This window comes from Vicia villosa, linkage group LG2, assembly GCF_029867415.1.
Source record: "Vicia villosa cultivar HV-30 ecotype Madison, WI linkage group LG2, Vvil1.0, whole genome shotgun sequence".
NCBI lineage: Eukaryota > Viridiplantae > Streptophyta > Magnoliopsida > Fabales > Fabaceae > Vicia > Vicia villosa.
The window spans coordinates 182,477,299-182,501,455 of record NC_081181.1 but is presented as its reverse complement, the minus strand read 5'-3'; the positions used below and the strand labels follow the sequence as shown (position 1 = coordinate 182,501,455).

The 24,157-nt window shown below is 37.8% G+C and overlaps 1 protein-coding gene across 1 annotated transcript; it reads right to left on the bottom strand.

Annotated features, from left to right (window-relative positions):
* Window positions 1-192: 192 nt before the first annotated feature.
* LOC131650805 (uncharacterized) lies at window positions 193-23,817 on the bottom strand. The gene is made up of 2 exons (XM_058920516.1): window positions 22,854-23,817; window positions 193-1,472 (listed from the first exon to the last, which is right to left on the bottom strand). The coding sequence occupies exons 1-2, from the start codon at window positions 23,815-23,817 to the stop codon at window positions 193-195; spliced, it is 2,244 nt and encodes a 747-aa protein (XP_058776499.1).
* Between the last annotated feature and the right edge of the window lie 340 nt (window positions 23,818-24,157).

Sequence of the window (24,157 nt, the reverse complement as noted above, 5' to 3'; positions counted from 1 at the left end):
AAAATTGAAGGTCAACATTCCTTTTGTTGTACTCTTGAATAAATGTCAGACTACTACGCCAACATTTTGAAGGATTTTTTTTACAAGAAATAGAAAGCAACTTTTTTTTTTCAATAAGCAATTGATTGAAAGGAAAACGCACTAGGGGTGCAACCCTTACAAACGGGAAAGAAAAAATATAGGACAAGAACACTAAAAGGGTAACTTATACCAATCATAGAAACTAGATCTAGGAATCAAAAAACTACATTCCGACCACCTCCACGACAGAAACACTATTCTGTTAAACACCGTCTCAAAGCTGAATGGAATGTTGTTGAAGACAAAATCATTCCTCATAAGCCATAAGCTCCACATAGTCGACAACCAGATGATATTAACTTTGTTCCGAATATGAGAATTTGACACCTTAATTTGAATATCGTCTAAGCCCAAAAACTCCTCCCGAAAATAACCTGAACTAAAACCAATCCACCCTAGAACCTTGTCCCAAATATTCTTAGAAGCTTGACACAAGAAGAACAAATGGTCCAAGGATTCCTCATGAATATTGTTACAAAAAGGGCAAATAGGATCTATGATGTTCGCTGCCATCCCTCTATGGACCAACATATCTTTCAAAGGCAGCCTAGAAATCAACAACCTCCAAGCAAATATTTTAATTTTTAGCGGGATAGACGATTTCCACATAATGCTTAGCCTACTAATAACATCAGAACCCCAAGCAAACTCCTTATGCTCCTCTTGCAGAACAACCACGCCTGCAACAGAAAAAACACCATCATGCCTGGGTAACCACACGAAACTGTCCTCAGCTGATGAAACCAGCGAAAACGCGTTAACGTCATCCAAGAATTGCTGCCATGAAGCCGCCTGCAGTCCTCCTATTGTATTAATAACCTGCAAAAAGGAGCCAGAATCGAAAAGGTTTTCAAAATTCCATCTTTGTATGCCATTTTCCCACTCCACAATATCCCCAACTGCTGCATATCTATTGGTTGAGAGATCAAACAAAACCGGGAAAGATAAACGGAGCGATTGATTTCCCAACCAATTGCTATACCAAAAAGAAATGCTACAACCATTATTAACTATACATTTAACACAGGAGCTGAAACCTTCTTCCGAGTTGTCCCTTAAAATATCAATGGAAAGAACATCACGCCACCATTTCGAATCTTTCGCATTTACACCTTCACCCGCTGGCAGGAACACTTTAAGCCTACTATTCTTATACCTCCACTGCACAAAATCCTTCCAAACCGCCCCATCATCCTTCAAAAGCCTCCATTTCCACTTTAGTAGGAGCGCTCTGTTGAAATCTCCGACGTCTCTAACTCCTAATCCCCTTTTATCCTTTGGCTTGCAAATCGTTTCCCACTTCACCCAGTTAATACTCCTCTTGTTTGCTTTTCCACTCCACAAGAAATTACGTTGGATTCCTCTAATTTGATTCAAAACTTTAATCGGAGCTTTATAAAAAGAAAGCGTATAGGAAGGAATAGCATTTAGCACCGCGTTTATGAGCGTCACCCGACCTCCTATAGAAATATTCCGACCCTTCCAAGAATCCAACCTTTTCTTAAAATTGTCTATGTGTGGACCTCCGTTTTTTAATCCGGGCCATACCTCTGTTCTGTAGAGATACGTGAACTGACTCTTTTTTATCGCTTAATGCTTTCACATTTTTGAAAATTCACAGAGTCGCCACCGACCTTTTATTTTATCCAATTAAGGAAAGGTTTATAAAAGACACAGAAAAAAGACCTTTAAGAAATTCTGGGTAAGGGGGTAGGTTATACAAAGGGAAGGTGTTAGCACCCTTTGCATCCATGGTTATCCATGGGCTCTTAAGTTTGCTTAGCTCACTTGTTTTTCGATTACTTTTCAATTGCTTTAGAATGCTCATATGTGGTTTCAAATACTTTTGTAAATTGAATTTTGTAATGATCCGTGTGTGGATGTATACAAAATGCTTGTTTATCTTTCGAAAGATGTTTTTGAAAAGAACGTTAACTTTGTAATAATCCGTGTTTGGATGTATACAAAGTATTGTCTTTTTTGGAAAGTTTTGAAAAAACAACAGTGTATGAGAATTTTGTTTGTTTTGATTTGAGCAAGCAAACTAGGAGGTCTACCCTGAGTTGTAAGGTCTTTATCCTATTTCCTTTAAAAATCTATCCTTTCACCGGATATAAACGCAAGGTTCGATTTTGTACTCGAAACAGTAGAATTTTGACTTTTGATTTTGAAAAGAATGAGAAGGGATTACCTTAAGAGGTGCAAGTGTGATTGTGATTGGATTCAGATATTTTATTTTTGAAGTTAGTGATCTAACGGTTCAATTTTATCTTTGACATACACGCAGTTTATATTTGCTGGAAATTAAAATGCGGAAATGTAAAGTGCGGAAAGTAAATCTACGCTATTACATCGATTGTGCAGGAAATGTAAACTAGCCTATTTACATGAATTTGACATCCTATACATTTATCTAGGAATTTAAATTGCAAGAAAAATAAAAGGCATGTTTTTGGATTTTTTATGATTGATTTTAATTATAATTAATGCATGATTAATTAAATTAAAATGAAGAAAAATGATGAAAATAGATTTAAACCTAGAAATTAAGTTTAAAATATGTACAAAATATTTGTCAATTAATTTTAAAACAAAACTAATTTTTTTGGAATTTTTGAAATTGATTTAAGTTGATTTAAGTTAATTAAAACATAATTATGCAAATAATTATACAAATAATTAAAACTTAAAGATAAAATTATTCAAAATATGTACAAAATTAGTTTATAATATATAAACAATATTTAACATAAAGAACAATTTTTTTTATGATTTTTTGATTGGTTAGAATAATTAAAAAGCAAATATATAAATATATACTAATTAATTATGCAAAATATTGAAATTTTGAAGAAAAATAAAATATTTTTATTTCAGAAAATAATATATTATTTTAGAAGTCTAAAAATATTTTTTGTGTATTTTTTGGATTTTTAAAACTATTTTTAATTAATTTTGCAAAGAAATTAAAATAAAATAGAAAATAAAATAAAGCAGTAATCAGATGTGGAAACTTATGATGAGTTATGGTGTGGCTGCGTTTTTGAGGCGTTGGATCAGATTACTAGGAGATCTGATGGTTGAAAAAGTGAGGGAACATGATACACGTGCATTGACCAATCATGTGGGATCATAAAGACTTTGGATAAGTCAGGCTGGCCCCACTATGCGTGCGTGGACGAATAGAAATAAGGGAGGGGGCACTGAAAATTGACCAGCCAATCAGGGATGCACGCGTGGAAGTCAATAGGTCTCAATCACTGTTCATCATCTTCTTCACAGCTATGGCAACGGTTTTTTCAAGGTTTTGGCAACGCTTTTGGTTCCAGATTTCCTCCTTCATTAAACCTGCATAAACACGAAAATAAATGGTTGCAAACAACCCAGATAGCCTAATTAAGACCCTCTGAATTCATTAGTGGCATTAGTTTTTGCTGAAAGTCCATGGAAGATGTAACTCGAAGCTTCTCCAGTTTAAACACCCAACAATGGTGGAAGGTGTTAGAGGCGTGAAACCTTGCATGATCTACATTGAATCTACTCTAAATGATGTCAGGAACTTAAATCAAAGATTAGATTAAGTTGTTTCACGTGAAAATTTGGAAAACGAAAGTTATGAAGTTATGAGCATGAAGATTATGATACACGTGTTTAGAGCATCATGGGACTTGTTTAGTGCATCAATCTTACTCTATATGACCTCAAAGGATGATTTGAATGATTGTTTTGTATTGATATTGATTGGAAATATGAAAATTGAAAATTACAAAGTTATGGAATTTTGAGAGAATTTTGGTATGTTTCTATGCTATGCTTGCTATGATTTCGTTCCCCCTCCCTTTGTGAAGTGTCTTGAACTATTTTATAGGCCATGAGTGCTTAAAAAATAAGCTAAGAAGCATTCATGAGCTTGGTTGAATTTTTGACTTTTAAGCTTAAAATTCAAGCAACCCTTGCTTAATTTTTCCACACCTTTGCTCTAGGCTTTCCTTGCAGCTTCCTTGCTGCATAATTGAAGAATCTATGGTGACTTTAGCTTAGAAAATAAGCTATGCTTTATCCTTCCATTTTTTCTTTTTATTTAATCTTAAAAAAAGATAAAATTAAGCCAAAAATGGATAAAAATGGTATGGGCTTAGTCTTGGTCGTGGGAGGCCCATAATAACATGGAAAAGATGTTTGAACCATAAAAACTTGGCCCCATTTGGAAAAAATGCAATTTTGAACAATGTTGGTTTCATGCATTTTCCAAAATTTAGCCAACTTCAACAAGGTGTAAATCCCTCAATTTTTGTCATATGAAGGAGATCTTGCACTTTTTGGAAACCTCAAAGAGTCCTCTAACCAATGCCTTTGGTCTCATGTCAAAATGATTTTTGATGCTCCTTGTGTGTCCTTTTGAAAAAAGTGTCTTTTTGTTGACTTTGAAAATGACCTGTAATGTCTTTGATCATATTTTTCAAATGGTGAATCCAATGACCATGGGATCAATGGCATTTGAAAGATAATTGAATTTCCTTCAAAATGAGCTTTGGTTTGAATTTTTTGGATGAAGGATGAGAGAGTTATGATCAGTCAAAGTTGAGTTGACTTTTCAGGCAAAAACCCTAATTTTGAATCTTAGGGTTTTGTTGATTTTTGATCTTTCCTTGATGAATTATGATCATCCAATGATCAAATGATGAATCCTTTGACAAAATATGGACTTTGACAAAAAATTTCATTTTTGACTGTCTGTTGACTTTTTTGGTCAAACGGGTCGTCTGTTGACTGTTTGAGCTGCTGACGGTGCGTCTGAGTGAATTGAAGTTTGAAAATTTGTATGATGGTACTTTGAGATATATGGATGTATATGAAATCCATTTGAGCTCTCAAAAACTTGTTTCTCCTGTAAAAACAAGAAAACCCTAGTCAGGGACTGTTTATGTAGGAGACAGTTAAATGTACCTGATTTTTGTGCAGTGTTGAGTCTCTGCTAATCGCGTGATATTCAGAAGACTTCTGGAACAAAAATCTTGGAATTTTGAATTGTGAAAGATTGATTTGATTGATGGTACAAAACACTGAGAATTGTACTGCCAGCAGTTTGGCTGTCAACTGACTGTTCAGGTATTGACGCAGCAGTTAGAGTGAAAAGTCAACAGTCAAAGTTAATTTTCTTTTTTGTTGTTTTTGTTTTATGTTTTATGTGAAAAATGAAAGTTTATTTACATGACTTGTTAAAAAAAACACAGACATAATAAATAACTAATATTTGCTGTATGCGGGCAAAATTACCGATAATAACCCTGAAAATCATTTAATGCACAGAAAAATGAATATTTGACTGGCAGAAAACACATAAAATATTATCTGAGTAATTAAGAAATATTATGACAAATAGTACAACATTTGATACTGACAGTACAAATATTACATACTATATTGAACAGTACGACGAATAAACGGTACATTTAAGAAATAAGAAATACGGCAAATTTTAAGAATGACGATTGATAACCCATGCTACAAATAGTAACATGTAGATGATTGGGAGCATAAGCATCCCAGGTCCACAGTGTTCCGGGCTATGCAGACAGAAGAAAGACAGGATCACCGTAGCAATGGTGATGACCATAAGAAAACACGTTTCCCACCGCTTCGCCATTTTGTCGGGGAAGAAGAAAGGATGGATTATGAAGTGGAAATTTGATAGATGAATTAGAATTTGATGTGAGATTTTATGGAAGAAAATGAGAGGTATTTATAGAATGGAAAGAAGGATAGAGACGTTGGGGAATGATGTGATTCCGTACAAAAGGAAAATTTGAGTGGAAATAAGATTTGAAAGAAAGTGTATGATAGTTTTGGGAAAAAGAGAGATGTAGAGAATAAAGTTAGGATTTGATTTTTTGAAAAAGAGATTTGGAAAGATTTTTTGAAAATAATGGAATATAGTACAAAAATTAGTGGGAAACAAAAGATAATAATAATCTACTTGTTACCAGTACAGTCTGAGTTTCCTGATTCTGCGCCTGCAAAAAGATTTAACTCTGTACCAATTGTGTCAGTACTATTTATCTGTAAATAAATAAATAGCATGTGTGAAGTAATAAACAGTATTTGGCTTTTGCGTAAGAATAAATTCAACTGCAAGCCAAATTACTGTATAAGAAAAATTCTAAAAACTAAGTATTTCATATGTCAGGATATTTGTTGAAATAAAAATCCATGATTATATGAGACTCTTAATTTTCAGATTGGAGTTTTCTTGAAAAATGATGCGGGCAAATTTTGGGGTATAACAGTTGCCCCTATTCAATCTTCTTAAACCTGAAGAGATTGTCTGAAATCTGAAGGTAGAAGATGATTGAATATTTAGATGCCTTGAAAATTTGCACTTACCTTGATCAGAAGAGATGTTGGAAGTTGCATTTGAATGTCGTCTGTGAAATGTTGTTGGCAGATTGAAACATTACTTGAGATGGGCTTTCAGATGCCACCTGGTAAATGTGTTGATGGTTTGTTCATCAGAATGAATCCATTGATTATATCTTGATGAAGGATTTGAAAGTCTCTGTGTTGACTGTTTCGGAACCGTCCAAGGTTGCCGCTTTAAGTCTTGGAAGATAATCGTTACGGAACTTGTCCAAAGTTTTTCCGATTTAGATTTTGGAAGCTGATCATTGTGGAACCGTCTGAGGTATCGCTTTAGATCTGCAACGTTAGATCGTTCTGGAACCGTCTGAGGTATCGCTTTAGATCTGCAATGTTAGATCGTTCTGGAACCGTCTGAGGTATCGCTTTAGATCTGTGATGCTAGATCGTTTTGGAACCGTATGAGGTATCGCTTTGATCTGTAATGTTTGTTTTTGAGTTTGATAAGTGATCAGAGAGAACCGTTCATGGAATTCAGGTGAACACTGCATGTGATTGAGAACATCTTTGTTGAAGATATCCGTCTACCTGAAAAATCAAGTTAGTGATATGCAATGTTTATGATGCATGTAAATGTGAGATATTCCCGGAGAAATATGCATGGGATGTTGTGTATGAATATGCGCATGATGCATGATGTATGAATATGATGTATGAATGTATGAATGTATGAATGTGATGTCAAGCTTCTATTTTGGGAAAATAAATTTCCGCCAGTCATCTGGATATGACTATATTGTGATCGTTGATGATCTTTTGTCTTGTTTGAGTACCCTCGGCTGGGGAAATTCTTTGAGAACCCTGGTATCCTATTGAAGGATCTTTGAATATCTCTTGGGAATGAAAGGTAGCTGGAAATTCTGATGCCCTTTCAAATGGGAATGAGGAAGATGCATAATCCTCCGATGCACTATCTGACTAAGTCCGGGTGCGGGGATCACACCTTCTGAAGATAGTAATCTGGAACAACCCTGCTGGGGGATAAGACTTCTTTTGAAGAGAAAATCTTTTTGAGGAATTTGCTGAGAAATGCGCTTCCCTTGGGGATTTTCTTCTGATGGGATGATGTCCAGATAATTGGGACATTTCCTGAATGCTATTCCTGTTTTTCCTGGTAAACATCAATCATATTCAAATGCACATGTTCATTCAAAATTATCATTGGGACGCTTACGTATTTAAACAGAAGAAGTGAAAATGGTGATTTTTGAGCCTAAGCTGCATTGATTTTTGAAAAAGAGCCATGATAGGCGGATTAGCACAGGGAGACAACAATCCTAGAAGTAGGAAACTGTCAGAAAGTTTTGGAAAATATTTATAAAGATAGATAGCTATGTGAAAACAATCCAGTCAAGTTTCAACTCTGCTATTGCCAATCTGTCTTCGAGCATCTCATCCCTCACTTGTTGGAAGAAAGTGATTGGACTGATCGGTGTCTTTGAGGTGTTGAATCTTGATGGGGAGTAGGCAGCTGAACGGAACATAATTGTATGCTTCATTCCCTAACTTTTGCCTAGGCTGCCCTTTCAGGTTTTCAGCCTACCGGGATAGTATTTGTTTAGTCTCTAACTTTTGCCTGGACCGCCCTTTCGGGTTTTCAATCCACCGAGACGCTCATTTTTTGCCTAAGTTGCCCTTTCAGGTTTTCAACTTAGCGAGCTGTTTTTTCTTTTTAGGAGAAGTATTTTTTGACTATGTCAGCATTCACAGGATGTGGGAAATCCTCACCATCCATGGTGGTAAGCAACATGGCGCCGCCGGAGAATATTTTCTTGATTATGAATGGTCCCTCGTAGGTGGGAGTCCATTTGCCTCTGGGATCACCTTGTGGTAAGATGATGCGTTTGACAACCAAGCCACCAGTTTGGTATGCTTGACTTTTGACTTTTTTGTTGAAGGCTTTGATCATACGCTTTTGGTATAGCTGACCATGACAAATGGCTGCGAGCCTTTTCTCATCAATCAAGTTTATCTGGTCCAACCGTGTTTGAATCCAATCGTCTTCGTCTAGATTGGCTTCTTTCATAATCCTTAGGGAAGGAATCTGAATTTCAATTGGAAGAACTGCCTCCATACCATAAACTAAGGAGAATGGAGTTGCCCCTGTTGAAGTACGCGCAGATGTGCGATAACCATGAAGAGCAAAAGGCAACATCTCATGCCAGTCTTTGTAGGTTACTGTCATTTTTTGTATGATTTTCTTGATATTCTTGTTGGCAGCTTCCACCGCGCCGTTCATCTTTGGTCGATATGGAGAGGAATTATGATGCTTGATCTTGAACTGTGTGCAAAGTTCAGTAATCATTCTGTTGTTTAGATTTGTGCCATTGTCCGTGATAATCCGTTCAGGGATGCCGTACCGACAAATGAGATTGTATTTGATAAACCGGGCCACCACATTCTTGGTAACAGAAGCAAATGAAGCTGCTTCTACCCACTTTGTGAAGTAGTCAATAGCGACCAGGATAAAGCGATGTCCGTTGGAGGCAGTAGGTTTGATTTCTCCAATCATATCAATACCCCACATTGCAAAAGGCCAAGGGGCCGTCAGGACGCTTAATGGAACTGGAGGTACATGTACTTTGTCAGCGTATATCTGGCATTTGTGACATGTTCGGGAGTGATGATGGCAGTCTGTTTCCATGGTAGACCAGTAATAACCTGCTCTCAGGATCTTTTTAGCCATTGTATGTCCACTGGAATGAGTACCGAAGGCACCATTGTGTATTTCTTTCATGATCTGTTCTGCTTCCTTCTCGTTTACACAGCGAAGTAAAGTCGAGTCATGGTTGCTTTGTATAGGGTTCCATTGCTTAGAAAGAATTTGGCAGCAAATCTCCTTAGAAACTTTCTGTCGTTAATGGATGCCCCTTCAGGGTACTCCTGAGTTTCGAGATATCTTTTTACTTCATGGAACCATGGTTTTTCTTTGGTTCCTTCGGTATTGACCTCATTGCAATAGGATGGTTCATCTTGCCTGTAAATGGTGATCATAGGCGCCTCGTTGTCCCACCTGACTTTGAACATGGATGACATGGTAGCTAAAGCATCAGCTAGTTGATTTTCCTCGCGTGGGATGTGTTCGAAAGTGATTTCTTCGAAGTAAGGAATCAAACTCAGCACATATTCTTTGTAAGGAATTAGATTCGGGTGCTTCGTGTCCCATTCCCCTTTGACTTGGTAGATTACCAAGGCCGAGTCTCCGTATACTTCCAGGAATTTGATTCTTAGATCGATTGCAGCTTTGAGACCCAGAATACATGCTTCGTATTCGGCTATATTGTTAGTGCAATTGAAGCATAATCTGGTAGTGAACGGTGTGTAACTTCCTGCGGGGGAAATGATCACAGCTCCGATGCCATTGCCAAGTGCATTAGAAGCTCCGTCAAAAACCATAGTCCACCGGGATCCTGGCTCGGGTCCTTCTTCTGGTCCTGATTGTTTGTAGTCATTGACTAGCATAATGTCTTCGTCTGGGAAGTCAAAGTTCAATGCTTGATAATCATCCACTGCTTGATGAGCCAGATGATCAGCCACCACACTTCCTTTGATTGCTTTTTGTGAAGTGTATTGAATGTCATATTCTGTTAAGATCATTTGCCATCTCGCTATTCTTCCAGAGAGAGCAGGTTTTTCGAACACGTATTTGATGGGATCCATCTTGGAGATTAGGAAAGTGGTGTGATTTAGCATGTACTGTCTTAGTCGGCGAGCTGCCCAAGCTAAGGCACAACAAGTTTTTTCGAGTAGTGAGTATCTTGTTTCACAATCGGCAAACTTTTTGCTAAGATAGTAGATTGCATGCTCCTTTCGGCCGGATTCGTCATGTTGTCCTAGTACACACCCCATTGAGTCTTCTAACACAGTTAGGTACATTATCAGAGGTCTGCCTTCCACAGGTGGCAACAAGATTGGAGGTTTTTGGAGATATTCTTTGATTTTGTCAAAGGCTAACTGGCATTTGTCATTCCACCTTTCCACTTGATCTTTCTTCAACAATTTGAAGATCGGCACACAAGTAGTAGTCATGTGGGCAATAAATCGGGCGATGTAATTTAGACGTCCCAAGAATCCTCTGACTTGTTTCTCGGTACGAGGTATAGGCATTTCTTGAATGGCTTTAACCTTGGCAGGATCAACCTCAATACCTTTGCTGCTGACGATGAAACCTAAGAGTTTGCCGGATCTTACTCCAAAGGTACACTTATTTGGGTTCAGTCGCAACTTGTATTTCTTGAGTCTGTCAAACAACTTGTGTAAATGACCCAGATGTTCTTCCTCGGTGTTGGATTTTGCAATCATGTCATCGACATACACCTCTATTTCTTGATGAATCATATCATGAAATAGTGCTACCATTGCACGTTGATAGGTTGCTCCTGCGTTTTTCAGACCAAAGGGCATTACTTTGTAACAAAAGGTTCCCCAGGGTGTTGTGAAGGTTGTTTTTTCCATGTCTTCGGGTGCCATCTTGATTTGATTGTACCCTGAGAATCCGTCCATAAAGGAGAATACCTTGCATTGTGCGGTATTGTCAACCAGTACATCGATGTGTGGTAAAGGGAAATCATCTTTGGGGCTTTCCCGGTTCAGATCTCTGTAATCCACGCACATTCTGACTTTCCCGTCTTTTTTAGGTACAGGCACGATGTTAGCTATCCAAGGAGGATAACTTACAACTTTTAGGAATCCGGCATTGAACTGTTTTTCAACCTCGTCTTTGATCTTTTTTGACATATCAGGCCTACTCCTTCGTAGTTTCTGTTTGACTGGAATGCTACCTTCTTTGATTGGCAGGCGATGAACTACAATGTCTGTGTCAAGGCCTGGCATATCCTCATAGGACCAGGCGAATATCTCGACGTAGTCTCGCAGCATTTGAATCAGTCTTTGCTTGACGCTGTGTTCTAAATCAGCCCCTATTTTGACTTCTTTCTTTTCTTCGTTGCTGCCTAAGTTGATGATCTCAATTGGCTCCTCGTGAGGCTGTATGGCCTTGTCTTCTTGTTCTAGCAGCCTTGCAAGTTCTCTTGGCACTTCACAATCTTCCTCACTTTCGTCCTCAGTTTGGTAGATCGGATTTTCAAAGTCATGACGGGCAATAGCAGAATCGTTGTTGACTGGATCCAGAGTGTATGTGAATCTGCAAGTTAGTTATGTGAGTATGTGTGAAGAAAAACATAGCTATTTGAAAGCGAAGAAAGAAAGAAAAAGGATCACAAAATTTAAATATGCAAGCGTCCCATGATTTTATTGAATGCACATGATCATGATATGATAAGCCCTTATAGAAGGACCAGTGTGCTAAGGCACACGGCTTTCAAGCTCATGGTTCGATTGTTCAGGAACCATTTTTATCTTTGCACAATATACACAAAGAAAACAGGAAATGGCATTTACTCCTGGTCAAAGGAGATCACATCCTCAGCTTTCCAGTTGTTTAATCCACTGTTGTGAGCAGGGAGTATCCAGCTGTTCCAGTTGCAGTTGTCTTCTTCATCTTCCACAGCATTGATTTCATTGGTGGGAAAATGAGCTGGTGATCCTTCGGGATAAGGGATATACTCTGCTGGATACGAGAGCCCAGGCTGAGATATCTCTGTTGGCTGAGCGAGATGCTCGATAAGGCCGTCCCATGCAGTCGGGATGATGTTTTGAATAGAGACTTGTGCATCCGGATGAGGAGTGTATGCTGACAGAAAGCAACCCTCGTTATTTGGTATTTCCCTGGCTTCTTCGAAAGCGAAATTGTCATCGTAATGTTCATCCCATCCAGTTGGGACAATTTCCTCCATAGCAATTTGTGAGCTCGGAGGAGCGGAATATTTCACCATATAGTCAAATTTGCCGCTGGGTTCTCCTAGCGTGTCCCATACTTCTCTGGGTGGATTTTGATATTGCTCAGTGACGGGACTTGTGAAACTTTCGTCATTTCCAATTTGATTACCCCATCCAGTCGGGGTAAGGTCCTCCATAGCAATATAAGAACTCTGAGGTGCGGCATACTGATAATTATACCCGCCGTTTGGTTCTTCCACAGCGTCCCACATTCCCATGGAAATAGGTGGAATTTCATCTGGATATGGCTGAATGACATGGTTCATGAACACTCCTTCATCTTCAATAGCGTTTACTTCTTGGCTGACGAAGTGTGACATTAATCCTCCAGAACGAGGACCTTGATCATTCTTTTGATTTTCACTATCATAGCCCAGGCCTAGCTTGTCAGATTTGTAGGGTATATCGGGAAGCTGTCCCCATACTGTGCAATCACCCTGTTCAATCACGGCTTTGGCATCTTTGAGAGAAGCCATAGTTGTAGTTGGAGTAGCAGGAATATGCTTGGTGGTAGAGACATCTGGAGAGACCACCTCAAATGATTGGTATGGAGTTTCGATGAATTCGTCCTCCAACTCAACATATTTGGAATTGCTTAGGTGACTAACCACATATTCCTCTTCGCCATAGACTGTGACAATCTTTCCTTTTATTGGATATTTTAACTTCTGATGTAGGGTAGAAGTTACAGCGTTTGACCCATGTATCCAAGGGCGTCCAAGTAAACAGGAGTAGGCTGGGTGAATTTCCATTACGTAAAAGATAGAATCAAAGATCTGAGAACCTACTCTGATTGGGAGATTCACTTTTCCGTATACCGTTCTGGTTGACCCGTCAAAGGCTCTTACCACAACATCACTTGGCTGTAACACAATTCCTTCGAAGTCAAGCTTTTCTAGTACTGTTTTCGGTAACACGTTCAGAGAAGAACCGTTATCTACTAGCACATGAGATAGAGTGGTGCCATTACATTCAATGGAGATATGTAAGGCTTTGTTGTGATTTTTTCCAGCAGGGGTTAGATCCACATCAGAGAAACCGAGACCATTGTTCACGGTTAGATTGGCAACACAATTCTCAAATTGGTCGACTGAGATCTCTTGAGGCACATGCGCAGCTTTCAGGAACTTCATCAGGGCTTTGGCATGAGCTTCTGAATATTTTAGCAGAGATAGCATTGAGATTTTTGAAGCGGTGTGCCCCAGTTGCTCAACAATATTGTAATCACTCTTGCAGATGATTTTCAATATTTCCTCCATTTCTTGCTTTGATGGATCCTCAGCAGTGATCTTCACCGGGGTTTGAACTTGTTCAACTTGTGGCTCTTTGCCGCGAGCGTTGACATTTTGATTAGGAACTGGGACTCGGACTGGACCGGCAGCAACATTTGGAGAAATTTCTGGTGAAAAGATTCTTCCACTTCTCGTGATCTTGCTGGTACCCACAATATTACTCACAGTTGGAGTAGTTAACTTTGCGGTCTCTTCAGTCGAGGTACTCTGCTTAACTCCATGAACATAAACATTAGTGTCATATCCCCATGGGACAGCTTTGTCTGAGGAGTATGAAAATGGATTTGGACTAGCAATGATTACTGATGCCACTTTGAGTGTAGCAGAAATTTTGAACGGAGCCTTGGCAGAGATTTTGAATGGTAAGCTGGAGATCACTGAGGCATCTTCTATTCTCACCCTGTTTGCAAAGACTTCGCACAGCACGTCCATAGAAGGGAGCCTCTCAAACATAATGATACGGCGATCCATCCACTTTTGAATTCCCATCCTCAGATTTTCACAACCATTGGGCAAGCAGGAGCAGTAAAAGCAGTCGGGGTCACATCCTGGGAAGTAACCAGCTCGGATTAGCTTTCCTTTGACTTCGCAGAGTGGAGTTGATAATTCGTTCACATCATAGATGTAAACAGTGTCCAGGATAGCGTTAACAGTTTTGTCATGCTTTGGCATAGGTGCAGTGATGACATTTGGAGTTTCTGGAGGATCGAACTCAATTTCACCAGCATCTATCATATCTTGTATTTTATTTTTCAGGGCCCAGCAGTGATCTGCGTCATGTCCTGGAAAGTTTGAGTGATAGGCACATGTCGCATCAGGGCGATAATTCGGAGAGGAAGTGTTGACATTCTTTGGAGGACCTTTTAATGTGATCAGATCTGCTTTTAGCAAGTGCTGCAATGCCTGAGAGATTGGCATGTTGATTCTGGTGAAATTTCTTCTTGGTGCATCTGGTCGATGCGTATATTTTGGCTGTTGATCTTTTTGAGGTGCAAATGCGGAGATCAGAACTGCCCCTACAGATTGATGCTGCTCACTTTTGCGACTTTTCTGAATTTGTGTTGCATTGACCTCATTTCTCCCGTTGATGGGCCTTTTTGTAGTACCAGAGGAGGAACCTATTTGAATTTTTCCATTTTGAATGCCACTTTCGACACGTTCTCCGGTCAGTATCAGGTCAGTGAAACCTGATGATGAGCTTCCCAGCAAATGGCTATAGAAAGGGCCAGTTAAAGTGCCCATGAACATGTCAACTAGTTCGCGATCAGATAAGGGTGGTTGAACCCTTCCAGCCATATCTCTCCACTTTTGTGCATACCCTTTGAAACTTTCTTTTGGTCCCATAGACATGCCCCTTAGTTGAGTACGGGTTGGCGCAAGATCAGCATTGTATTGGTACTGTTTGTAAAAAGCAGCAGCTAATTCTTCCCAAGTATGAACCTTGGTATTTTCCAGCTGGTAGTACCACTCGAGTTGTGTACCCGACAGACTTTCTTGGAAGAAGTGAATCCATAATTTGTTATCTGTTGTATGAGGTTGTATCTTCCTCACATAGGATCTCAGATGTAGTTTCGGGCAAGAAACCCCATCATATTTTGCAAAGACTGGAACTTTGAATTTTGGAGGGATAACAACATCCGAGATGAGCCCTAGATCATTGAAATCTAAGCCAGGTATTTTTTGTATCTCCATAGCTTTCATACGGTCTTCCAGCTGTTGGTATTTTTCATCATCCGGTTCGTCCCCAGAATGATCATTTTCTTCATTTGAAGAGAGAGAGGGTTTAGCAGAACCCTGGTTGCTTTGATTGTCTTCTTGTTCATCATCACCGACTGTTTCAGGGATCGGTGGCTTTTTGAACTTTTTGACTGGGATTTTGATCTTCCTTTTCAGGTGACTCATGCCTACAGATCCTTTGGGCTTCTTTTTCTTCTTGATTATCAGGGCTTTTAGTTCTTGTTGCCCCTTTGCCAGTTCCAGAATTGCCACTTGAACTTGGGCATTCTGTGCTTCGAGGTTCTTGATGCTTGTCTCGGATTCCATCTCTTCTGACTGAAATAAACAGCGAGGAGATGAGAAATCCGTCATGTGAACCTGTTATGCAATGTGTATGACTGGATGCCATGTGTATGCAATGTATGAAATGTATGTGCAATGTATATGAATGCAATGTATGAAATGTATATGAAATGCATGAAGTGAAATGTGTGTGCAATGTTTCAAGGATCTTAGAGTTTAGATTTGTTAAAGAAGAAACAAACGTTAGTTAATCAATTTATTTCTCTTTCTTTTTTTTTGCTTCTTTTTTCTTTGCCTCATTTGGGCTTACAAGACAGAAATAAAATAAATGATCCTTCAGGTCTCCCGTGGACGCTTTCTCTTTGCCCCCAGGAATGTGTTGATCTGCTGTTCTTCTTGAAGCTGTCCGGTGAGCTCCAATATCCTTCTCTCATAGTCTTGACAGTATGATTTGAAGGTGTCTCTTTCCTCTTTGAGTTGAACCCAAGATTTTTGCAACTCTTCTAGGTCAGTTGGCATGTCCGGGTGTAAAATAACTTGAGGTTCATATCCTTCGACCTCTGGTTCAATAGTCACAGCTAGAACAGCAGGATATGGCATAAGGATTTTCTGAGCATGAGTGCGGACCCATCTGAGGTAGGGTTCCATAGGAATAGAATTCCATTGCCCCAGAGTTTTGCTTTCTATTCTATAGACACTGCCCCATGCATGTATGAACCTTCGTCGGTGTCTATGAGAATCATTCTCGTAATCAAACACAATGCCATGGATAATCATGTCATGAGGACCGTTGCTTCTTGCATATCCGAATTGGCGTAGAGCTAAAGAGGGATTGTAAGTGATGCCTCCTTTGATGCCAAGGAGTGGCACATTAGGGTACTCTGCACAATGATCAATGATAGTAATGTCTCTTTGAAAGAAGTTGTTCCACCGGATATCTGAATGAGACAAAGACATAATCCTGCGAGACCATTGTATTCTTTGTTCATTTCTCAACACTGATCGGGGAAGATGAAATGTAAACCACCTAGCCAGTAGTGGTATACAGCACATGAGAGTTCCTCGTTTCTTTATGGTACGAGTGTGTAGAGAATGTAGAATGTCTCCCAGCAAGGTTGGTACCGGGTTACGGATTAGGAAAAGGTTGATGATGTGTACACTTATGAACTGGTCGGGATTAGGGAATAAAACCAACCCATAGATCAAAAGTGCCATAACTTCCTCAAAAGCTGGATAACTTTTGTTTTCTAGCAGTAGTCGAGCCTTTTCCAATAAGAACTTGGCAAGCAAACCCTTAACTCCACTTTTTGTTTCCCAATTGGATTCGATTTCTGGTTTTCGCAGATGTAAAGCAGCAGCAATGACTTCAGGTTTTGGAATCCTTTCTAAACCAGTGAAAGGTAATTGATTTCGAACAGGCAATCCAATTAGTTCAGAGAATTCTTCCAAAGTGGGTACCAACTGATAATCAGGAAAGGTAAAGCAATGATATTCAGGGTAAAAGAACTGGAACAGGACCCGTATCATGTCTTCTTCAAATTTTGAGGTAACCAAATGGAGTAGGTGACCATGCCTTTCAGTGAATTTAACATTCCTGGGGAATTCTGACACCAAGTCTTTTAGTTCAGATGGTACCGTTGAGATGTTGATTCGGATGTAATCTCTGGTGGCGGGAGCCATTACCTGAAAAAACAAAGGTAAACTCTTTGATCCTTGAAGTGTTTGGTGCAAAAATGATATGCTTATGATGCAAACATGTGGCACACAAAAACAAATCAAACAATAGCCTTAGGTTTAAAGGCTTGCATGGAGCTGATAGGTGATACCCTCCCCACTGAAGTTGAGTTGGTTAAAACCTGTCCTAGAATAGCATTCGGGTTCTATGATCCTTGGAAGTAACATCTCAATACGGCGCTCGAGCGGCCGGTCAAAATATTCCTCGAGGATAACTAACTTTGATCAATTTCAAAGCTAGCCACTTAAAAGGCCATAAGTCAAGTTCAACTAAAAAGGTTCTAAGACAAATTAGTGTTTAATGACATTTCGGAAGCCTAATATACTCCTTGATCGTTTTCAAGGGACATCAGTATAAACCAAAGTATCGCACTAATGATGACTACCAGATCAACCGTATCGGTACATGCCGTACAGTTTCCTTAGTCTATTGTCATATACTTAAGGTATCTCGAGATTCGGGTTAGAATCTTTCACACAAGCAAAATACCCAAACAAACCTTTGAAAAATAGAGCAATCAAGTCAAACAATTGAAAACATCGAATTGATCTATTCTCTTAAGGTAACCCCTTTTGAAAACATTTTGTTTTTTGAAAGTATCTCCCCAGCAGAGTCGCCAGTTCTGTGGACCTCCGTTTTTTAATCCGGGCCATACCTCTGTTCTGTAGAGATACGTGAACTGACTCTTTTTTATCGCTTAATGCTTTCACATTTTTGAAAATTCACAGAGTCGCCACCGACCTTTTATTTTATCCAATTAAGGAAAGGTTTATAAAAGACACAGAAAAAAGACCTTTAAGAAATTCTGGGTAAGGGGGTAGGTTATACAAAGGGAAGGTGTTAGCACCCTTTGCATCCATGGTTATCCATGGGCTCTTAAGTTTGCTTAGCTCACTTGTTTTTCGATTACTTTTCAATTGCTTTAGAATGCTCATATGTGGTTTCAAATACTTTTGTAAATTGAATTTTGTAATGATCCGTGTGTGGATGTATACAAAATGCTTGTTTATCTTTCGAAAGATGTTTTTGAAAAGAACGTTAACTTTGTAATAATCCGTGTTTGGATGTATACAAAGTATTGTCTTTTTTGGAAAGTTTTGAAAAAACAACAGTGTATGAGAATTTTGTTTGTTTTGATTTGAGCAAGCAAACTAGGAGGTCTACCCTGAGTTGTAAGGTCTTTATCCTATTTCCTTTAAAAATCTATCCTTTCACCGGATATAAACGCAAGGTTCGATTTTGTACTCGAAACAGTAGAATTTTGACTTTTGATTTTGAAAAGAATGAGAAGGGATTACCTTAAGAGGTGCAAGTGTGATTGTGATTGGATTCAGATATTTTATCTTTGAAGTTAGTGATCTAACGGTTCAATTTTATCTTTGACATACACGCAGTTTATATTTGCTGGAAATTAAAATGCGGAAATGTAAAGTGCGGAAAGTAAATCTACGCTATTACATCGATTGTGCAGGAAATGTAAACTAGCCTATTTACATGAATTTGACATCCTATACATTTATCTAAGAATTTAAATTGCAAGAAAAATAAAAGGCATGTTTTTGGATTTTTTATGATTGATTTTAATTATAATTAATGCATGATTAATTAAATTAAAATGAAGAAAAATGATGAAAATAGATGTAAACCTAGAAATTAAGTTTAAAATATGTACAAAATATTTGTCAATTAATTTTAAAACAAAACTAATTTTTTTGGAATTTTTGAAATTGATTTAAGTTGATTTAAGTTAATTAAAACATAATTATGCAAATAATTATACAAATAATTAAAACTTAAAGATAAAATTATTCAAAATATGTACAAAATTAGTTTATAATATATAAACAATATTTAACATAAAGAACAATTTTTTTTATGATTTTTTGATTGGTTAGAATAATTAAAAAGCAAATATATAACTATATACTAATTAATTATGCAAAATATTGAAATTTTGAAGAAAAATAAAATATTTTTATTTCAGAAAATAATATATTATTTTAGAAGTCTAAAAATATTTTTTGTGTATTTTTTGGATTTTTAAAACTATTTTTAATTAATTTTGCAAAGAAATTAAAATAAAATAGAAAATAAAATAAAGCAGTAATCAGATGTGGAAACTTATGATGAGTTATGGTGTGGCTGCGTTTTTGAGGCGTTGGATCAGATTACTAGGAGATCTGATGGTTGAAAAAGTGAGGGAACATGATACACGTGCATTGACCAATCATGTGGGATCATAAAGACTTTGGATAAGTCAGGCTGGCCCCACTATGCGTGCGTGGACGAATAGAAATAAGGGAGGGGGCGCTGAAAATTGACCAGCCAATCAGGGATGCACGCGTGGAAGTCAATAGGTCTCAATCACTGTTCATCATCTTCTTCACAGCTATGGCAACGGTTTTTTCAAGGTTTTGGCAACGCTTTTGGTTCCAGATTTCCTCCTTCATTAAACCTGCATAAACACGAAAATAAATGGTTGCAAACAACCCAGATAGCCTAATTAAGACCCTCTGAATTCATTAGTGGCATTAGTTTTTGCTGAAAGTCCATGGAAGATGTAACTCGAAGCTTCTCCAGTTTAAACACCCAACAATGGTGGAAGGTGTTAGAGGCGTGAAACCTTGCATGATCTACATTGAATCTACTCTAAATGATGTCAGGAACTTAAATCAAAGATTAGATTAAGTTGTTTCACGTGAAAATTTGGAAAACGAAAGTTATGAAGTTATGAGCATGAAGATTATGATACACGTGTTTAGAGCATCATGGGACTTGTTTAGTGCATCAATCTTACTCTATATGACCTCAAAGGATGATTTGAATGATTGTTTTGTATTGATATTGATTGGAAATATGAAAATTGAAAATTACAAAGTTATGGAATTTTGAGAGAATTTTGGTATGTTTCTATGCTATGCTTGCTATGATTTTGTTCCCCCTCCCTTTGTGAAGTGTCTTGAACTATTTTATAGGCCATGAATGCTTAAAAAATAAGCTAAGAAGCATTCATGAGCTTGGTTGAATTTTTGACTTTTAAGCTTAAAATTCAAGCAACCCTTGCTTAATTTTTCCACACCTTTGCTCTAGGCTTTCCTTGCAGCTTCCTTGCTGCATAATTGAAGAATCTTTGGTGACTTTAGCTTAGAAAATAAGCTATGCTTTATCCTTCCATTTTTTCTTTTTATTTAATCTTAAAATAAGATAAAATTAAGCCAAAAATGGATAAAAATGGTATGGGCTTAGTCTTGGTCGTGGGAGGCCCATAATAACATGGCAAAGATGTTTGAACCATAAAAACTTGGCCCCATTTGGAAAAAATGCAATTTTGAACAATGTTGGTTTCATGCATTTTCCAAAATTTAGCCAACTTCAACAAGGTGTAAATCCCTCAATTTTTGTCATATGAAGGAGATCTTGCACTTTTTGGAAACCTCAAAGAGTCCTCTGACCAATGCCTTTGGTCTCATGTCAAAATGATTTTTGATGCTCCTTGTGTGTCCTTTTGAAAAAAGTGTCTTTTTGTTGACTTTGAAAATGACCTGTAATGTCTTTGATCATATTTTTCAAATGGTGAATCCAATGACCATGGGATCAATGGCATTTGAAAGATAATTGAATTTCCTTCAAAATGAGCTTTGGTTTGAATTTTTTGGAAGAAGGATGAGAGAGTTATGATCAGTCAAAGTTGAGTTGACTTTTCAGGCAAAAACCCTAATTTTGAATCTTAGGGTTTTGTTGATTTTTGATCTTTCCTTGATGAATTATGATCATCCAATTATCAAATGATGAATCCTTTGACAAAATATGGACTTTGACAAAAAATTTCATTTTTGACTGTCTGTTGACTTTTTTGGTCAAACGGGTCGTCTGTTGACTGTTTGAGCTGCTGACGGTGCGTCTGAGTGAATTGAAGTTTGAAAATTTGTATGATGGTACTTTGAGATATATGGATGTATATGGAATCCATTTGAGCTCTCAAAAACTTGTTTCTCCTGTAAAAACAAGAAAACCCTAGTCAGGGACTGTTTATGTAGGAGACAGTTAAAGGTACCTGATTTTTGTGCAGTGTTGAGTCTCTGCTAATCGCGTGATATTCAGAAGACTTATAGAACAAAAATCTTGGAATTTTGAATTGTGAAAGATTGATTTGATTGATGGTACAAAACACTGAGAATTGTACTGCCAGCAGTTTGGCTGTCAACTGACTGTTCAGGTATTGACGCAGCAGTTAGAGTGAAAAGTCAACAGTCAAAGTTAATTTTCTTTTTTGTTGTTTTTGTTTTATGTTTTATGTGAAAAATGAAAGTTTATTTACATGACTTGTTAAAAAAAACACAGACATAATAAATAACTAATATTTGCTGTATGCGGGCAAAATTACCGATAATAACCCTGAAAATCATTTAATGCACAGAAAAATGAATATTTGACTGGCAGAAAACACATAAAATATTATCTGAGTAATTAAGCAATATTATGACAAATAGTACAACATTTGATACTGACAGTACAAATATTACATACTATATTGAACAGTACGACGAATAAACGGTACATTTAAGAAATAAGAAATACGGCAAATTTTAAGAATGACGATTGATAACCCATGCTACAAATAGTAACATGTAGATGATTGGGAGCATAAGCATCCCAGGTCCACAGTGTTCCGGGCTATGCAGACAGAAGAAAGACAGGATCACCGTAGCAATGGTGATGACCATAAGAAAACACGTTTCCCACCGCTTCGCCATTTTGTCGGGGAAGAAGAAAGGATGGATTATGAAGTGGAAATTTGATAGATGAATTAGAATTTGATGTGAGATTTTATGGAAGAAAATGAGAGGTATTTATAGAATGGAAAGAAGGATAGAGACGTTGGGGAATGATGTGATTCCGTACAAAAGGAAAATTTGAGTGGAAATAAGATTTGAAAGAAAGTGTATGATAGTTTTGGGAAAAAGAGAGATGTAGAGAATAAAGTTAGGATTTGATTTTTTGAAAAAGAGATTTGGAAAGATTTTTTGAAAATAATGGAATATAGTACAAAAATTAGTGGGAAACAAAAGATAATAATAATCTACTTGTTACCAGTACAGTCTGAGTTTCCTGATTCTGCGCCTGCAAAAAGATTTAACTCTGTACCAATTGTGTCAGTACTATTTATCTGTAAATAAATAAATAGCATGTGTGAAGTAATAAACAGTATTTGGCTTTTGCGTAAGAATAAATTCAACTGCAAGCCAAATTACTGTATAAGAAAAATTCTAAAAACTAAGTATTTCATATGTCAGGATATTTGTTGAAATAAAAATCCATGATTATATGAGACTCTTAATTTTCAGATTGGAGTTTTCTTGAAAAATGATGCGGGCAAATTTTGGGGTATAACACTATGACTTTAGACCACACCTTCTTATTTCTAGGATTAATTCCCACCATAATTCCAAGAAACAAGAAAGAAGAAGTACCTCTCTTACAAGCTAAGAAATTTGTTGCCGCATCCAGGATCCAATCTCCCACATTCACTCCCATGACACTGCTTTTAGAAAAATTAATTTTCAGCCCTGAAATTAACTCGAAACCTCTCAGAATGACTTTTAGATTCCACAGATTTGCAGTAGATGCTTCCCCAAAAATTACGGTATCGTCGGAAAACTGAAGAATGTCGATTCCCTCGTCGTTTCCAAACTGGAACGGTTTGAAACCACCCACCGCTACAGAATTTCTAACCAAAGCTGTAAGAGCTTCCATTGCTATTACGAAGAGGAAAGGGGACAACGGATCACCTTGGCGCAATCCTCTATAGACCCGAAAATCACGGGTGGCACTCCCGTTAACAAGAACAGAGAAATGACTAGAAAAAATGCACGCATCCATCCACATCAACCACCTCTTTCCAAATCCCATCCTCACCAGCATATCTCTCAGAAAATTCCACGATAAAGAATCATAAGCTTTCTCGAAGTCCACTTTCAAAAGAAGACAGCTTGACTTATTCTGTTTAGCCCAATCGATAACCTCGTTAACCAATAAGACAACGTCCAGCATATTCCTTCCTGGTACAAAAGCAGATTGGTTGCAAGAAATAAGACTCCCCATCACTTTTTTGATCCTGGCAGCCAGCATTTTCGGTAATATTTTGTACAGACTTCCAACCAAGCAAATCGGTCTGTACTCCGATAGATCTTGGGGGTTTTTATTTTTAGGAATGAGGGCTATGAAAGCTGAAAAGATGGACTTGACCAGCTTGCCTCTAGAATAAAAGTCAGAACAAAACTTAAGCAAATCTTCCTTTATAATCAACCTGAACGTTTTGAAGAAATCCATCGAAAAACCGTCCGGTCCAGGGCTTTTGCTTCCGTCACACTCCAAAAGAGCTTCCTTCAATTCTTCCAAAGAAAACAGACTTTCAAGCTCCAGAGATTCAGCCATAGAGAGAGAGATTTCAGATTAGGAAAAGAACACTCGGGTCTATTAAGCTCCGGCTCCAAAAAGAAACCATTGAAATGATTAAAAATAGCTTCCTTAATATCGGACACCTCCTCTAACCTCCTACCATTGTATTGAATAGAACACAGCTTGTTCTTGCTTCTCCTACTTCTTAGAGAATAGTGGAAAAATCTCGTATTATTATCTCCCTCGGCAAGCCAGGTCTGTCGAGATTTGAGCCTTAAGAAACTCTCCTTCTTGTGCAGATTTTCTCAAAAAACTTCCACCACTTTAGCCCTCCTTCTCACCTCCTCTTCATTTACCGTACCTGCAAAATTAGAAA

What these genes read in the sequence shown, in the direction of transcription:
- LOC131650805 (XM_058920516.1), bottom strand. Translation starts at nt 23,817, where the DNA reads ATGGCTGAATCTCTGGAGCTTGAAAGTCTGTTTTCTTTGGAAGAATTG. An exon ending in TTTCTTAGCTTGTAAGAGAG is followed by an intron (nt 1,473 to 22,853) that starts GTACTTCTTCTT and finishes CTTTTTATAAAG; the next exon opens with CTCCGATTAAAGTTTTGAAT.